The 17390-nt window shown below is 41.0% G+C and overlaps 1 protein-coding gene across 7 annotated transcripts in view; it reads right to left on the bottom strand.

Annotated features, from left to right (window-relative positions):
• TBXAS1 (thromboxane A synthase 1) overlaps nt 1-17390 on the bottom strand; it is a 242938-nt gene that overhangs the window by 138108 nt on the left and 87440 nt on the right. For 6 of the 7 annotated variants that reach the window (XM_005021523.6, XM_021273728.4, XM_021273727.4 and 3 more), the window contains one exon: nt 15597-15649. In XM_005021523.6, coding sequence (XP_005021580.4) covers nt 15597-15649 — 53 coding nt within the window. Of the gene's footprint in view, nt 1-15596; nt 15650-17032; nt 17113-17390 lie in introns of those variants that run through there. The other variant, XM_072038670.1, reaches the window with a different exon arrangement.

Below are 17390 nucleotides of genomic sequence, written 5' to 3' on the forward strand. Positions count from 1 at the left end.
GGAGAAGAGCAGGGCCTGGCGGGGTGCAGGCTGTGCTCCTCCACAGCTGGGAGCTTCCCCTTCCCAGGGCCAGAGGGTTTATTTTGATGCCAGCGTCCGGGTGAAAACGACTGCCACCACTGCAGCGCCGCTGTTTTGCGTCACATCGTTCCTGCTGATTAGCTGCATCGGTGCGCCACTTCATTAATGCCGAGAGAAAGCCGTAAATAAGGGACCCTTTTATAGGATGCTCCTGGAAATGAGAAGCGCTGAGACATTATTAAGAAGCCAGCAACTCCTGCCTGGAAGTAGGGTGCCGTTGTGACTGGGTGTGATGCTCAAAATGCTCATAGCTCTCAACTTGGCAAGCTCGCCAGAAGAGGGTTTCTAAATCTTTTCCCACCGTTTTTCCCACCAAGCTTGGACTGTGTCAGTCTGTGTTTTGTTACCCATGTTTAGACTGTGACATTTTCACCAAAGCTTGTTTTGTCTGCGCTCGTTAAAGCACAGTATGCCTGACTGACCTCATGTGATGTTGCAGCAGACGTTTCCTGTGTGTTTCAGCATATTTGTGTGCCTGGCCTTTCTGTGGGCTTGCGAGACACAGCGTGAGAGCAGTCTCATCTTGGGCTCTCTGCACCTAATTCAATACCAAGCTATGCCTTTTCCATGCGCTGTGAGAAAAACCACCAGGTTACTATTTCCAGAACACTGGATTACTATTTCCAGGGAAGGCTACATCTGGGAGATAAACTTTCTGTCTCTCCAAACTTTACTCACCACCATTTACACAGTGTTCATTTATATGGATTTGTGTGAGTCTATTATTTATGTTCGACGGCGTTGCTTATTTTTATCAGTGCAAAAAAAAAAAAAAAAGCAAAGGCTACGAGATGGCTGAGGATGATAAGCAGACAATATTACAAAGGTTAAAAAGAGTAGCCCTTTCTCTGTCTTTTATTTAAGAAAAAAAGAAAAAGAAGAAGAAAAGGGAGGGAGATGCACATATCCTGATCTCTAGTCAGAAGCTGGAAGCAGCTTCCCTTGACAGACAGGTGAGCAATTTCTAGGAAACAACAGGAAGCGTAGGGGTGGCTGGGCTGCAGTCATTTCACACAAGATAAATGGAGATAGTGCAGTGTACTTGAAGATGAGGGATACAACTGGGATGCTACTCAGAAAAATATGGCTTAGAGAACATGCAGGTTGTGCAGGGCATTGCTGATCTCTAGCAGAGCAGGGGGGACCCGTCCAAGAGGACAGCAGGGAGGACAGGGAGGATCCTCTGTGTCCCAGGAAGCAGGAAAGCGTGTGTGCATCATGGTGCAGGCTCCAGGGAAAATCGGGGATGGGGGACAAAAACATGTGCAACCATGCAGAGAAAACAAAACTGGGGAGATGTGGCAGGATTTAAATATAATTTGTGATATTATGATGCAGCAAGATACAGCAATCTATTACACAGGTTGACTATAATAAAACCACAAATGTAATAAAGTTGCTAGTTATATGCCCATCACTAACCTCATATAAGCAAACACTCTTCAAGAAAACTAGAACAAAATCTGTGTGATCCAACTTCTGCCTCTCATTAAAGCATTTCTGACCACAATAAAATAGAAACTTTTATTATTTTTCCTCCCTGAGACCTGACATCAGGGTACAAACCAAAGCCATGTGTAAGACTGCATTTCTACAACCTTCACCTTGTATACACTTTGCATATCATGATATCATGGCCAGGACTCAAGTGTGACTAGAGATTTTCATATCTCCGGTTTTGGTTATCCATTTTAGCCCTAAAGGAAAGGAACAGCTTTCAGAAAACACTGAGCATCTCTATCTGCTGAAAAGTCATGTCCTGATACATATCTTCAAAAGATGCATTCAGAACGGAGGCATTCAAAATCAGTAGGCTGTTTCTGTTTGTTTTAATTCTGTACTTTATCTTTTATTTCTTCCCAGGCAAGACAGCTCATCTGCCTCCTGTAAATACAATCAGCAGTAGTGGACGACACAATATTTTATTTTTGCATGTGTTTGAAATAAACAGACAATTTTCTACCAGCCTACCCCCTCTTAGTGGCATTTGGCTCTTAAATCAATGAGAGCGCTGCAATATATTGTGCACCATCACTTTTTATCCCCGTGCTCTGCTTACGTTAATGCAGATCCATGCACTTCTGGTATCATACTGTCTTAATATTAGAATATTTTAATTCCTCCAAGATAGATGGGACTCAGTGCACTGATTTCCTGCGTTGTGTACACAACAACACGATGAAATGAGTAAGCCATATTGACTTTTGCATAACAAACTACACAGACATAGAGTACGGCATTTTCTTAAATAAGAAACAAGAGACTGCGACTCGGCCATGGCTACCAGCCTGAAGATACCTGAAGTTTAAGCAAACAAAAGCAGGGTTTGCTGAGCAGAAACAACGGGCACACCACACAGCTGGTTCACATGTTCTGTGTCCACAGCTGCCAGCCAGCACTGGACAGCCTCACTCCAGCAAAGAAAGGGTTGCCAGGCTGGCACGAGACGGGCAGTCGCTGGGACTCATTTTTCTTTCCTGGTCTGCCTTAAAAATAAGTTGAAACAAAGGAAAAAAGGATAGTAACCACCTACTGAGCTCCTGGGAATGGACTTTTTTTATACTACAGCATACAAAATGCATTCAGGCAAGATTCTTTTTTTTTTTTTTTCCAAGTCCTTGCATACCTATAGTAGTGTATACTTTTTCTATACATTTTTAAGACCTACACACGCAAAATCATTTAATTTTGTTAATGCATTATTAAATGCGCACTAAGCCCAATAAAAGTCATTTCCCAGCGCTTTATGCATTTATCATGAAACCACTAGCAGAATTCTTTACAATAAAAATGCTAGCCGTACACATGACCAAACTAAATTATCTCGGGAAATGGCTAATATCTGACCATGTGGAAACATTAGAAAGCTGGGCTTTGTTATAGGAGTAGAAGGAAAAAATAGATACATTTTCTTACAGAAAAAAAAATCATCTAAAGATAGAAATATTTTTAATAGCAAAAAAAAAAAAAAAAAAAAAAAAAAACCTGCAGCTCCAGGAAATTTTCCTCAATCAATTCAATCTGTGTTGTGCTGGACCTTAAAAACCCATTAAAATAACCGTGATAAATTTTCCAACCTCTTTCAGTGCACCACGCAGAAGACAAAGGAAACTGCAATTCAACAGAGAAAAGGAAGAAAAGAATGGAAAAAGCTGATAGATTGTGTATCGGTGGTAACATCCTCGCTCACAACAACAGGCGAATCTGCGCCACAAAGGACGGCAGGAGCAGAAGGGATGTGCACAGCTGACAATGGCACTCCAAAGTAATGACTTCCAGGAAAATCTGCTGTTACGAATGGACATCACGCTGCTGGGAAGCAGTTGAGTCACAACTTTCATAACATCGCAGATTATTTCAGCCTAAAAACTGAAGTACTGAAGAACAGGACAGATAGAGCCCTGGTAAGACAACCACGGGGATAATATCCTATACAATCAGCTAATGTGAGCACCTGGTTTAAATTATTAAACCTCACTGAAATCCATGCAAGTTCGAGGAATTGACCCAATATTTAGTGTGTAGTTATACAACACAGATCGTATTTCAAGTAGTAATATTACTAAGAGCACCGCTCCGTTGACCTATTTTTTCATTGACCACCTTGTACGTATTATCAATTGCAACAAATACCCTCCTTTTGCTGCCTTTTTTTTTTCTTTTTTATTTTGAGCCAGATGGTGGGGTTGGAATTTTAAAACAAATTACATGTATGTTGTCTTACCCTGAGATAACCTGAAACCCTGAGGATGATGGAGTTCGTTTAGTCCTCTTGCACGGAGCTGCCCTTCCACCCTGTGCACCCACCTCCATCTCCTGAAGGACAGCCCCAGCACGGCGCATCACAACGGTGCTGGTACCCAGTCCCCATGCACACACTGCACACATTCAAGCTCTGCTCGTGGCTGCTTTAGTCAGCTGTCCCCAGCCCACATTTGGCCGCCCTGGGATGTTAGTGAGACGTAGGCTGAAGAATTTCTCTTTGGCTTGGTCATAGCTGCTTGGCTAAAGGCCTCAGGACTCCTGGGGACCTGCCTCACTTATGAGCTGAGTAAATGTTATCATCCAACATTGCTTTGCTATATTACTTCCAAAACCCTTTGGGTCTCTGATGTCTGCTGGAACTATTTCCTAGAGCCCTTCCCTCCACATGGTGGAGTGCACATGAAGAGCCAGTATTTGTACTTAATATTTTGGGGGAGAACATTTCTCAACAAAAGCTTGCATTTTTAATTGCTCAAAGTCTACTTATTAAAAAAAAGGGGAAAGCAAGCTGAAAGCAGGCCAATGCAAACAGCACATATTCCTTCTAAACATGCTGGTACTGGGGCAAGATCAAGTGACTCGATCCTCACGCAGCAAGTATAGCAGAGATACAACCCATTCAATCTATCCATAACCCCAATAAAAAAGGCAAAAAAAAAAATACAGGCACAACTGTAGGATGAACCATCACTGAGGTAAATATATTGATCTATCAAAAATGATTGAAGACTGACAATAAAAGGGTTATAAATGCTCAGAAGGGAAAAAAAAAAAAAAAAAAAGAGAGAGAGAGAGAGAGAAGAGGCAAAAACAAAACCTAAACCCAACCCACTGAAAAACTCCCACCTGCATTCACAGGGAAAAATGGACTGGAACAATAAAACACAATGGCAGTGCTTGTACGTCTTTGATAGCTGCCCCTCCCAAAAGCCTGAACAGTCTTGCTATAAAGCAAGCAAATGAAAATGTAAATGTGTGAGCAATTGTCTGGGGGATTCAGATACTTCATGTCCTGTAGGCAAAGGAAGAAGGGGGAAGAAGGAAGGGAGAAGGCACCACTTCTAATATTTGTAAGTATTGATCATGCTCTCCTCACCTGGAGCCCTTTTAATCCAGCAGAGACCTTACAGTTAAATATTCTATGATGCCTTCACGGTAGCTTCAGCACTGCTAGCAAAAGCCTCTTCTCCTCTGACCTCAGCACAACTCACTGCTCCGAATCCTCTGGCAGGAGGGGGCACACAGGGATTGCCGCAGATTTCTGGGGTGACAGCAGGAGAAGATCATGGGAGCAGCCACCCACAGAAATGCAGTATTCAAAATAGCAGGTTCAAAAAAAAGCATGGGATGGGGAATTGCCCTGAATGCAATGCCCACAGCAGTCAGGTGTATGTATAAACACAACGATGTATCAATGGTGCATCGGGGGCTACTTGAAGGCTTAAAAACTGTGTATTTATTTAAGCATTTTGCTACGGAAATCAACAGTTACAGTAGTTTCCCAAACTCAATTCTGTTTTTCACGATTGATGAAAATCCAGCTGTGTTACTGTCTTGGACAAAAGCAAATAAAATGCCACTGACTTGAGAGAAAGGTTGGGTCTGCAGCAAGAAGTCACTTCAAGTATTTAATCTTACAGGTTTACAATACATTTCTCTGCCTCAAAATCAGAATTTAAATTATTTTAACAGAAAATAATTTAATATTTGAAGGCCAACACTTTTCCACGTGATATTGCATTACCATCTGACCTGTTTTAACCCTTGCTTCTCTGCTGCACTTTTAGACTGATTTTCTCATTCTCCTGCCCCATGCATGGCTTATTACCCGTTGGGCCAAATGGACAGCTGGTGGACACAGAAAACTGTTACGCTGCTTTGATAATATTTTACTTTGGTCCTTCCCACAGAGTATTTTATAAGATGTTCTATGTGATAAAAGGCCCCAAAGAACCAAGATCCTCTCATATTGTCATTTTCGAAAGACACTGCAGCAATTCCCCGTGTCCTTGCCAAAATCCTTTTTCAATAAAACAGATTCCAACATTGAAAGAAAAGCTTGGATTATTGCTGAGAGATAAAATGTCTACTGCTAGCCCTTACAGAGTCAGAACATTGCTCCCAACTCACTCCTTTTTCTGTAAGCTACTTTAAGATGTCTGGATACATCTTAACATTTGCTGTACCAAACCTAATTTTATTCAATAGGTACCAGCATCCAAAAATCAAAGTTATATGACATGAGAGAGACCTAAAAACATTGGGTCAAGACCCTCAAATAGTCATGGCTCTTTGCTTTTAATGGAGCTACGCTGAGGTAAACAACAGCTTGAAGGTCCAGACCACTATTTCCAGGCTTGTTTACACGGGGGAAGAGAAGAGATTCTGGGACAAGCCATGGCTGGAATCGTAACTCAGACTAGAAAAAACTCCTACAGGAGCACAGCCCTACCAATATAATAATTGCTGGGGGAGTTGGTCACTTTTTTCCATGATTTAGTTTGTGTCATTCCACAATTGCTGTGTCCGTGCATGGGACGTGTTTTGAGGTTACTATAGCTGTTTAATTATACCAGTACAATTCTATCAGTATGACTAAAGTAAATCCTCCTTCAAGACAAGCCTTCAGGTTTAGCCACCAGATTTAGCGTAAAGAAAGATTCCCAGTCCCCAGGGTAATGGGGGCTCAAGCTCACTCCACACTCACCAAACAAGGAAAAAAAAAAAGCATCTTAACAGTTGAAAACAACTTCTTTTCCTGCAGTGGGCTCTACTTTTGCCTATTGCCTGATGAAATCATACCCAGTTCCCTACCAGCAGAAGGTCTGACATAAAGCAGACTCTCCAGGGGAGGAAGAGAGGTCGTCAAACAGAAAAAAAGGGTAATTTGAAGATGGTGCCAAAGCAACAAAGGAAAAGGAGATATTTTGTTTCCCTTATTACTAATAAAACATAGTAGACTAAAATTGATCCCCAGACTAATAAGGTAGAGGAAAAACTAAAACCTGTATATGACAAAACAATAAAAAGGTAATGAAGAGATTTATGGAAGTACATAAAAACCTTGGAATGACGTAAAATTGTCAGGTCATGTTACTGTTTTCAGCTCAACGTGGGTAAGAAAACAAGGGAGGAATAAAAATTAGAGCATGGAGGGAAGAAAGCATAGAGTGGAAGGGGATGAGGAGAAGAAAGAAAGAAAACAAAGCCAGGGCAAATGCTTAGGGGGGAAAATGCAGCTAAAAGCATGAAAACAATGCCCACAATGCCCACAAGACATGTCTATCAAGGTAAAAAAAATAAATTAAAAAATCCAGAGCCAAGGTGGTGGAACCATCAAAGGACAAGATGCAGTAATGGAATAGGAGGCACTTCAATAGATACCTGGGCAAAGCTGTGGTAATCCTCAAGGAGGAAAACATGACAATTTCCAAGAAACTAAGGAAGTCATCCCAAACGCAGTCCTTCACAACACTTGGGTGCACTCAAGGGCCGAGACCCCGCAAGGTCTTTTCTCAGGACACCCCCCCAGCATGGGGAGAGGGGTCTGACCAGCACCTGCCTCCTGGAGTTCCTGGCAGCAAACAGGGACATGCAACGAATTGGTTATGGCTTCCAGTTCCGTCTCTGCACCTTCTCCTCCAGCTCCCAGTGGGGCAATTGTGGGGAAGAAAAATCCCTTTTGCTTGATGCTTCTGATGTGTGAGAAGGAAGCCAGAAGTCACTTTGGGATTTCTTTGGGCTGCCACAGAGAAGGCTAAACCAGCAGTAGGGAATGACCCACCACTCCTGTGAGGTGCTGGCAACCAAGGAGGGCAGGAGGAGCTCCTGAGTTGCAGCACTGGTGTAAAGTTGCTCTGCTTCAAAGGCTGCCAAGAGAGGGAAGGGGTGGGGACATCGGAGGGATGATGCATTTTCCTCCCTCTGTGTAAAGAGAGGGGGAAATGATTCAAGAGCCTCATTTAAAAATTGCTATGTGTGGCACTGGGAACACCAATTCACAATCAGATACATAGCTGGTGAAGTCAGCGACCATTAATAGCTACTGGACATTGCGTATCGTATGCATCCGCTTCAGGTTTGCAGCAATGCTTCTGGCTGCTGTAGGAAATTCTAATAAAAGCATTGATTTTGCTGTGCATATTGTATAACACTGCTGCTTGCCTATACCTCCAAATAGGATTGGTTTGCTAAAACAATGTCCCAGATTTTTCAGTCTTTACAGGCCACAGCGTACTTTCCAAATGGTAGGAAGGGGAAAAAATTACAAGGTGGACCTTACAGCCTGTTAAGATTAACAAATGCAGGCTCTGGTAAGCGGTGAAGAGGATAGATTCAAGGTGACACTAAGACTAGGAAACTAGTTTTTATAACTATGGGTGTCCCTCAGAACATCCCCTCCTCCTCCCTTAAAGTAGGATGCCACAGTCTGGTATGCAGGTGCTGATCATAACAGTGTCACACAGTTAAGAGGAGGCAATCTGTTAAGCAATCCTATCCCAAACCCTTTAAAATGATGATTTTAAGCATTAATTAGCTAAGAAGCAGGCAGTGTAGATCAAAGATCACCTGTATTGTATACTAGGTGTAAAACACTATTCCGGCAGCATGTTTTCAAAAAGAAACTTCAGTTTTCAAATAATCTTAACCTGGAGCTCACGAGGACTATGCTTTAATAGCTGAGTACCAACATGCAAGGAAACATGGATACTAAGAAATACCTCGTTGGGAGCAAGCAGAGGTACAATGTGCACTCAGCCAAAGCTGGTACCTGCGCACGGAGAAGCAGACCTCAATTTAATGAGGTTCCTCAGATGGTGCAAGGGCCTGCACTGCTCTTTCAGTCATCAGAGCTGACACAGCTGTGGCCAGTCTCACAGAGCCTTTCTGCACCCAACCTACACTGCCTCAGTTGAGCTGTACTGACCAGGGAATTTCCCTCTGTGCAAACGCTAACTGAAGCTACAACCTCATCAGGCCACAATCTCTTCAAGTACAGAAATGAGCATCAGGAACACGGTGCAGCTGACTGACACTGTCCTTTGCTGCCTTGCCAAGCGCGGATAAAATACCGGCCTCATTTGGTTGGATTTCACACTCCCTTTCCAGAGGTGTAAAAGCTTACGTCAGGTCTTTGAGTTATGTCAGCTTGGACAGCTGCAGTGGAGTCATGGTGCAGTCATGGGTGGAGGTAAGAAACTTGGAAAAAATGCAGCAGGGAGCACATACCTGCACCGCAGCCACCCCAGGGCTACGTCTGGAATCTCACAGGGATGGATGGTTTTGCACCCAGAGGAATTCATCACTTGCACCAAACTTTTCCATCCAAATGTTTTTGTCTGCACTGAGGACTGGGACCATGACATTTCGGTGGGCCTTTGGGTCCTGTGTTTGTGAATACCTAGAAAAAAAGGGCGCCCAGACCTGTCTTGGACTGCAAGAGGCTACAGTGACAAAATGAAAACCAACCTTCACGGAGCAGACAAGCTCAAGTCGAATGGTTCTTGTGGGAGGTCACAGTCCACATGCAAGATTTTGTCCGTGGCTAAAAGCTCATTAACGAACACTTTCCACATTACTAGTACACTGAGCATCACTTTGCAATGTCCCAGAGACCTAAGTACATTTGAATCATGCCAGAATTAAACTAGTCAACTAATTCACTATAAATTCAGCCTATAAACTGCATCCCACAGGTCTCCATGCACAGAGCTTAAACCCTTCACAATGATTAGGCAGCAAACCTATTATAACCATAACAGTAACACCAGACTCCAATTCTCAAAACAGTGTGACATGCCACCTTTTGAGTAAATCTCTAGGCTTCAGTCCCACAAAAGGCTATGTTTTCATGACCAATTAGCTCGAGAGAGAAAAAAGACTGGTGATGATATACCCCTAAGTAACTCACAAGTTATTATAGCAGCTTGATTTAACTATTGGAACTAACTGTAACCAGTGCCTAATTATGGCTAAGTGTGAGGAGTCGGATGGAGATGTAGCACCGTAGCGTGGCACTAATTTTTAGCCAGGAATATCATTAGGCTTGTGTTCTTCTTAAAAAGACTTTTAAGAATTAGCTAATTCCAAAAGTGTTAATTAAAATAGTAGTGAGAGGGGAATCTGAGAGTTTAAATTAAGAATATTAAGATTCCCCCATTGTTCAGTCAATTTTTGAGATAATCTCTTCCATTTCAGAGAGAACAGCTAGCACATTACACAGAGGAACAATAAAATTTTCTACATGCAAACTGCTGTCAAAAGAGAGGGTGGAGAGGGGGAAGAAATATTTTTCTCTGCATTAACTTCTTTGAGCTACAATAAACCTAGGTGTTTGTGTGTACCAACAGCAGTTACAGTATTTTTCAAGCACGAATGCAATTGTTTCTTTTACTGCCCTGATTCATCAAGGTAGATAAACTTCTGCCTAACTCAAAGCACGTTGAGTAGCACCATTGACTTTAATGGGATTGCTCCTGTGCTCAAAGTTAGGCACATATTTAAAGGTTCTCCTGTATGGTGTCCATGGCTTGCAGGTATTTAAAGGAAAGAGAATGAATTCAGAAGAGCAGTTCTAGGTGTGATCAACAATCCAGCAGAGTCAAAGAGCATTATCACAATAGATAAAGAAGGAAATAATGTGAGAAAAATAAATAAATCTTGATGGGTTATGAAAGACCCAACTCTGGTCCAAAAAAAAAAAAATGTATTGCTCTAAAGAAAATAAAAATCCAGGCAAGTGAGGCTACCAAAAATCTTTATTAGATTAAATGTGAGACAGATTATGAGGAGCTATAGATCAGAAATAGAAAGCCTGTTTTTCTTCCCTCCCCTATGCTTGCCCAGGAATGATTTTCTCTAACTGAAATACGAAAAGTAAATTGTTTAAAATATCAAAATAAACGAAGGACCACAGGAGAGGTGGTAAATCCGTTAGAGCCCCAGTGTAAAAGAGGAAATCAAGCAGGATAAGATTGTTTCATAAAACTAAATTATTTCTTTACATGAGTCTTCAGAGACAAAGATGAGAATACCCGTCCCAGGATTACTCTTCCCACATAAAGCAGAATAAGGTTAGAAACCAAGAGGTAAAACACAACAATAACAACAACAAAATAAACAAACAAACAAAGATCAAGTTTGTGAAATTAAAATGGCAGTAAAGAAACTGCTTCCTCAAGTAAATTAAGTGCATGATGAAGATATCAGTTGTTCCTTGCAGGTCCACTTTAGGTTCTCAATGTGGTGTTGGAGGAGGCATAGCTCGTAAGGATAACAATTTATGACAAGCTCCAGATTTCCAAATCCCAGAAAAGCACGTCCCTCTTCTGTACACAAAAGGGGAAAGCTCCAGACCTCTGCAGGGACTAACCAGTGTGCCTCAGCTTTGATGCAGAGGCCAGGAACAGCAGTAAGAAAAGCCCGTGTCTTGTCCACTGCCATTTGGCTCTGGACTCATCTGCAGAAATGCTAACTACTGCCATCTGCAGCAACCATTTCTGGGGGGGTAGAAGAGAAGTCGAGCATTAAGACAGAACAAACTCCAGCTGCATAGACTTCTGAAAAGCTGTCAACTGCCAGTGTAGCTTACCATCACAACTAAGCTCTGGACACATTTCAAGTTAGTGACTGACTCCATGATCTATCCTAATCCTTTAAACCAGCCAACCATTTAAATGACCAGACTCGATCTTGGTTCCAATAATGACCTATTAGGAAATCATTCAAGGAATATTAGGAAGTCTTTAAGGAAAAACAACACCACCACAACAAAAACCAAGCAAACAAAAACCAACAAACAAAAAAGATCAGACAATGTGTAATTCCATAAACACCTTAAGATAATTTTCTACACTATTTTAAGTTACTTTCTGAATATTACTCTAAAAATGTGCTGAAGTAACCTGATGCAAAACAAGATGCTCTTTTTATGGGAGTAGAGCTCCATTCACATCGGTGTTTTCACAAAGTGCTTCAGGAGTGCATGCATGTACCCATTTGTCTACCTGCACCTTGACATCTTTCTGTGATGCTGTGCTGATCCTGGGATGCTTGCGCTGCAGCCCAGCAAAAGCTCAGCATGGGTAGATGCAATCTGGTGCTGGCGGTTTTACTGGGGACTGAGAACAGCCTACAACTGGATCTCATCAGAAACAGTCTCCGTAATTCCTCCCCGCCATCAGAGAATGCAGATTCTGAGCTTGTTGACTCCCTGTTGGGCTTACACAGCCCAACAACCCTGGACTCAAACTCCCTGATTGCCACCTCCTTTCTAAGGTTGGTTTAATCCAAGAACCCTATTCTTTCTTCTCTTGGACTCATTCCTTTACCTTTTTCTTCTACATTGTTCTTGTCATCATTAGCACTATTCTACTACATAGTTGGCCAGACTTCTCACAGCAGGTTGAAGCTGAGAGTTCAAATGAATGAAGAGCCAGAGTTGGATTTGATCTGCTGCAAGCTGTTTCAGATGCAAAGGGACATGAAGAAAGAGTATCACCCCACAAATTACATTGAATTTCAATCTTCTGTTCTTACTCTTTGATTACATAGAGTGAGGTCTATTTTATAAACTTGTATACTCTTCCCCATGTCCAAATGTATTGCTATGGTTGAAGGCAGAATACATTCAGTCATCTGTTTTCTTGTGGCTATATTGTATTTTCTGATCTTTCACTGCTGGAGTGTTGCTGGGCCAAGAGTCTGTTACTTATTTTGGCACTATTTTCCCACTTCAAATCATTAATACTCACTTACAGCGTTGTAAAGTCATAATAATGCAACTGAAGTAATTGGTTACATGAATACAAAGTGTGTATACAAAGTAAAACCAACTCAGCCACTACATCTCTGCTAATGTTGTAGCAATCACTTTTCTTACTCTATCAAGTATACTCGTCCTATTCATTTCTCATCAGAAGTTCTTTGTTTCCCTGCCTCCTCTTACCACCTATTTCTCACCAGTAGTCAAAGCCTGCAATTGAAATGGAACAACTGGATATTGTAGGGTGAAAACAAAGCATCAAAACAAGAGTACATCCAAAAAATAAGTGACAGAAATCACTAAGTTCCACAGAAACCAAGAGTAGATTGCTTTGCAAACAGGATGTCTTTCACTTTTTTTTTTTTTTTTTTTTTTTTTTTTGTATGGGAACCAGCACATACATTTTAGAGGAGAGATTTCTTATATAGAAGGTGCTCCAAAATATAGCTGAACCAAAAACTACCATTCTGTTGCATGATCTACTCAAAAACTATGTCAGTGGCTTGAATTCCCTTTGTTCCAACTCTGCTTTTGCACCGAATGAGAGCTGTTTGTTTCCTGCTTGGCCTCCATCTTGGGCCACCTCTATATGAAAACAGACAGTTTGCACAGCACACACACACATCCAAAGACAATTTGCATTGTCTCTCTATATAAAAGAGTAATACCATCACCTCTCCTTTGGATCAGCACACGGAAGCGAAAGAAAAAAATGCTTTTGTGACCTACAAAAGCCTTACTTGAAATAATTCTCTACGACTTGAGGCCTTTTGGAATGGAAGGGATATATTGTTTTGACTTGATTAAAGCTGAAAAGTTGATTTGACATCCTGTTGTCAAGGAAACCAATTCACACACAAAAGAAAACAGTTGTGATGGTATCATTCAGACTATTCAAGTGACCTTAGAAAGAAAAAAAAGGCTTCAGTTCCAAAGATTTGTATTCAACTCACTTCACCACTGTAGAAATAAAGATCATTGCTCTTTATGCTTATTGGAAAGCAGTTTTCAATCTGGAAAAAGCAAAATGCCACATCTTCTTCCAACTGCCAGATCCAATACTTCGCTGGGGCCGTGCACATAAACACACCTACCATTTACTGCCTATTTCAAAGAACCACAGAAAGAATCACACAGATGCACAGAGAAGGAATTTCTTTAATTGACAGGACTGTGATAAACACCCCCCGACACATACACACATCTATTGAACACCAGCTCAACAAGTAAAGTTTGAAAATGCTTTCCTTCAACTACAAATCAAGCTTACCTCAAGCACAGCAATGTATGAGCCTAGCTTTGTTTTCCTGAGAGATATCAAAAGCAGTATTTATTCTCTGCCAATATCCTGGATCCCTCACAAATTAAATTTTCCAAGCACAAAATAAATGGTATGCGGTTATGCTCAATCTGCTTACTCCTCCTACCTACTGGATCGCAGGGAAGCAGAGCTGTCCTGGCTGACCACTACCACCACCATCCAGCTTTGCAGCCCATGCGGTGTCCCGGAGGTTTCACTCCCTGTCAACTATGGGTAGATGGGAGAAATGAAACTTTCTATCTATCCACTCACAGATGGAAATTACACACCTCTTTGTCCCATGACATTGCCTCTGCCTGGCCAAGCGGACAGACAGATGACTAAATAGCAACTTGTCTCAAGTTCAGCTCAGATAAAATAGGCACGATATTAATAAGGAGGGAAATACACTGAGCAATGAATGCCACTGTTCTTGCATTATTGTCATTTAAGGGCATCACACCAAAGGTCACGGAGATAATAAGCCTCAGTACTTTTGCATTTGTTACACAACATACAAATTGCCACAGTGTTAATGAATATATTTCTCCATTCCTGGCCAGCTAAGACAATGCATTATTTCCTCTTAGACAAGTGCCTAACCCTTGGAATTCATTATTTCTACTGCTTCTTGCAGCACTTTGTCCTTAGGGCTGAGCATAAATGCCACAAGAAGGCTGTGACTGGAGCATCAAATGCTTTGTATGGCTGAGTCTGACTTCCTTTTGATAGAGCTTTTTTGGCTGGAAGAACATCCAAAGTGTGTTTATAGTATTTTTGAACAAATACAGACACACACTCATATAAGCTCTTTTACAGAGTTTCATAAACTCCTAGAGAACACAGGAAAAAATTTTCATCTTGTCTTTACTTCATGGACATTGCTTGATACTTACCTATTGAAGTAATAATTATGCTAGAAACACCAACTCACCAAAACAATAGAAGTTACCGTGAAATAAGTGCATTTCCACTTAAAGCAATGACAACAGGAAAGTAGTTCTCAGAAAAGGAATAAAGATCACAGAAATGTGGAAGTGCTGGATGAAGAAATACACTTAAAACCTCTTTACTCTGAATAACCTGCTAAGGGAGCACAGCTGAGTTATAGAGAAATGAATGCCTCATTTCTAAACTGTATTTCATTGTATTTTAAGTTTAGTGTTTTTGTGTGAAGATAGCCAGCTATAGCTGAACCAAATTCTCACTATTTCATAAACTAGGGTTTTGGTTTTGTTTGTTTGTTTGTTTTAAGACATTAAATTATTATTTCCAATCTTCACATAAATATATAGAATACATTATAATATGTTGTAATTATATGTATATATGTTGTAATTATTTAATTATAAATGTAAAGAGAATATTGGTGCTGGTAGCTTTGTATAGTTCTGAAAAAAATAAACTTTAATTAATAATTAATTAAATTATTAATTATATTATATATAATTAATAATTAATATTGGAAAGGAGTCCAGCACTAAATGCTGAACTAAAATAAACCAAGGCTACTTTCTGCATGTGATCAAACAACCTCTACCTCTATCACCCAGACTGAAATACTGCACTCTGCATTTCAATGAGCATCTTATTGTGGTATATTCTCCTCTCCCACCCAACAAACCCAAACCAAAGCAAACAGCAAGACCCACAAAAGCAGATAGCTGAAGGTACAACTAAGCTTACCCACAAACAGGTCCATACTCCTTTATGAGTTTTGTATGGTTTTCCCAAAAGCCCTGGGTAAAAGAAAAACATCACAGTATTTTAGAACAGTGCTTAACAGAAACCCAGAAACCCTGTTACACAGTATTGCTAACGCTCACATCAAAGCTCTGAACCTCAACTAAGAGAGACACTGCATTAGCCGATAATCTCATCTTTCTCTTATTGTCCATCTCTGAAAGGGGAGTCTACAAATGATGATTGAAGGAAAAAGAAAATCTGGAAAGCCATTAATATGTTTTCAGAGCTTTACAATCTGAAATATGTTACCATTTCACAATATTTTTGATTAATTTCATGATCAGAGTCCTGACTCATAATCTTATTCTGATACGTGTGTGGATGGAAAAACTGACATAGAAATTAATAACAGAATAAGTATGACTTATAACACACTAGAGAAACAGAGGGAATGTTGAAAAGGTTGTGGGTTGTTTTTTTTGTTGGTGGCGGTGGGGATTTTTTTTTTTGAATAATGTAACTAAAAACAAAACAACCCAGCAAAATTGGAGTTTAGCACAAGGCAGTCCCCTGGGAGATTCTGCAGAATAGTAAGCAGATGTATTTTAACAAACTTTTAGAGTTTTCACTGTGTTTCATTTTCATAATTGATGAAAATTGGTATCCATTTATATAAACATGTCTGCCTCTGTGCTAAATTGTTAGTGTCCTAAATGAATTTAAATTGATTAATCTGAAAGAAGGTGTGTAAAAATTATCCCCAAAAGCGAATATAAAGAAATCTGTTTTAACAAAACTGCAATACTTGAAAATCATCCTGCATTGTGTTTGTAACTTGTCCATGGAAAAATAACATATTTGACTGCATTAATCTGCATTTATATTAATTCAAGGAAGGCTATTATGATCTATCTTCATTCTTTAGAGAAAACTAACAAAATAGAATACTTAGGCCTGATATTGAAGCTTACTTATTTTTAAGACATGCTAAAGAATGTTAGCTAGAACGATATGAACCGTTATAAATACATAAACCACAGTCATAAATAAACAAGACCGCGTAACCTGTTAATGCACTGAGAGCATTTTACCACACTAAACAAACAAAAACTCTGGTAATCAAAAGTAGCTGCCCTGCTTATCACCCTCAGGTGTTAACTGAGGACCCAAATAAGCAAACTACGTGGCCCAGCTCATCAGCCCACGCTGGCCACATTGCTCAGGAAAGCATCCCCAGCCCACATGAATACACCAGGGCAGCACGTGAGGTAAAGCACGGCAGTGGCATGGCAGAACCAGGCCTGTGCTCAGCCCGCTTTCCTCCTGGCCTACGCCTTCATCAGGGAGGGAGACCCCGAGCTGCAGCCCAAGCCCCCTGGCTAAGCTTTGCCCTGGACCACAAAGACAGGAGCACGTATTGCCCTCCCTGCACCTACCAGCTGCTCTCTTTATTTACAAGACACCTGTGCTTTAAGCAATTCAGTGAAGAAACCTTCCAGAAATCTGACTTCTTGGAAGCACTTCTGGCTCGCTACTGTGGCGTCAGGCAGAACACGTTTCAGAGCAGGCCTGTTAACCAGTAACTGCTCTTCCACCTCCGGGCCTCCTAAATGAATGCACTGAGTTAAAATTAACTTATTTACCTATTTTCCTCCCTCCACAAAGTGAGAAGTGCAAATCTGCAGGATGGGGGGAGGAAGGGAGTTGAAAAGTAATGAGGAGAGGCCACAAAAAAGCACCCTTGGGAGCAGCAGAAGCCCCTGTTCCCCACAGCCCTGGTCACTCGGATGTCCT

This window comes from Anas platyrhynchos, chromosome 1, assembly GCF_047663525.1.
Source record: "Anas platyrhynchos isolate ZD024472 breed Pekin duck chromosome 1, IASCAAS_PekinDuck_T2T, whole genome shotgun sequence".
Taxonomy (NCBI): Eukaryota; Metazoa; Chordata; class Aves; order Anseriformes; family Anatidae; genus Anas; species Anas platyrhynchos.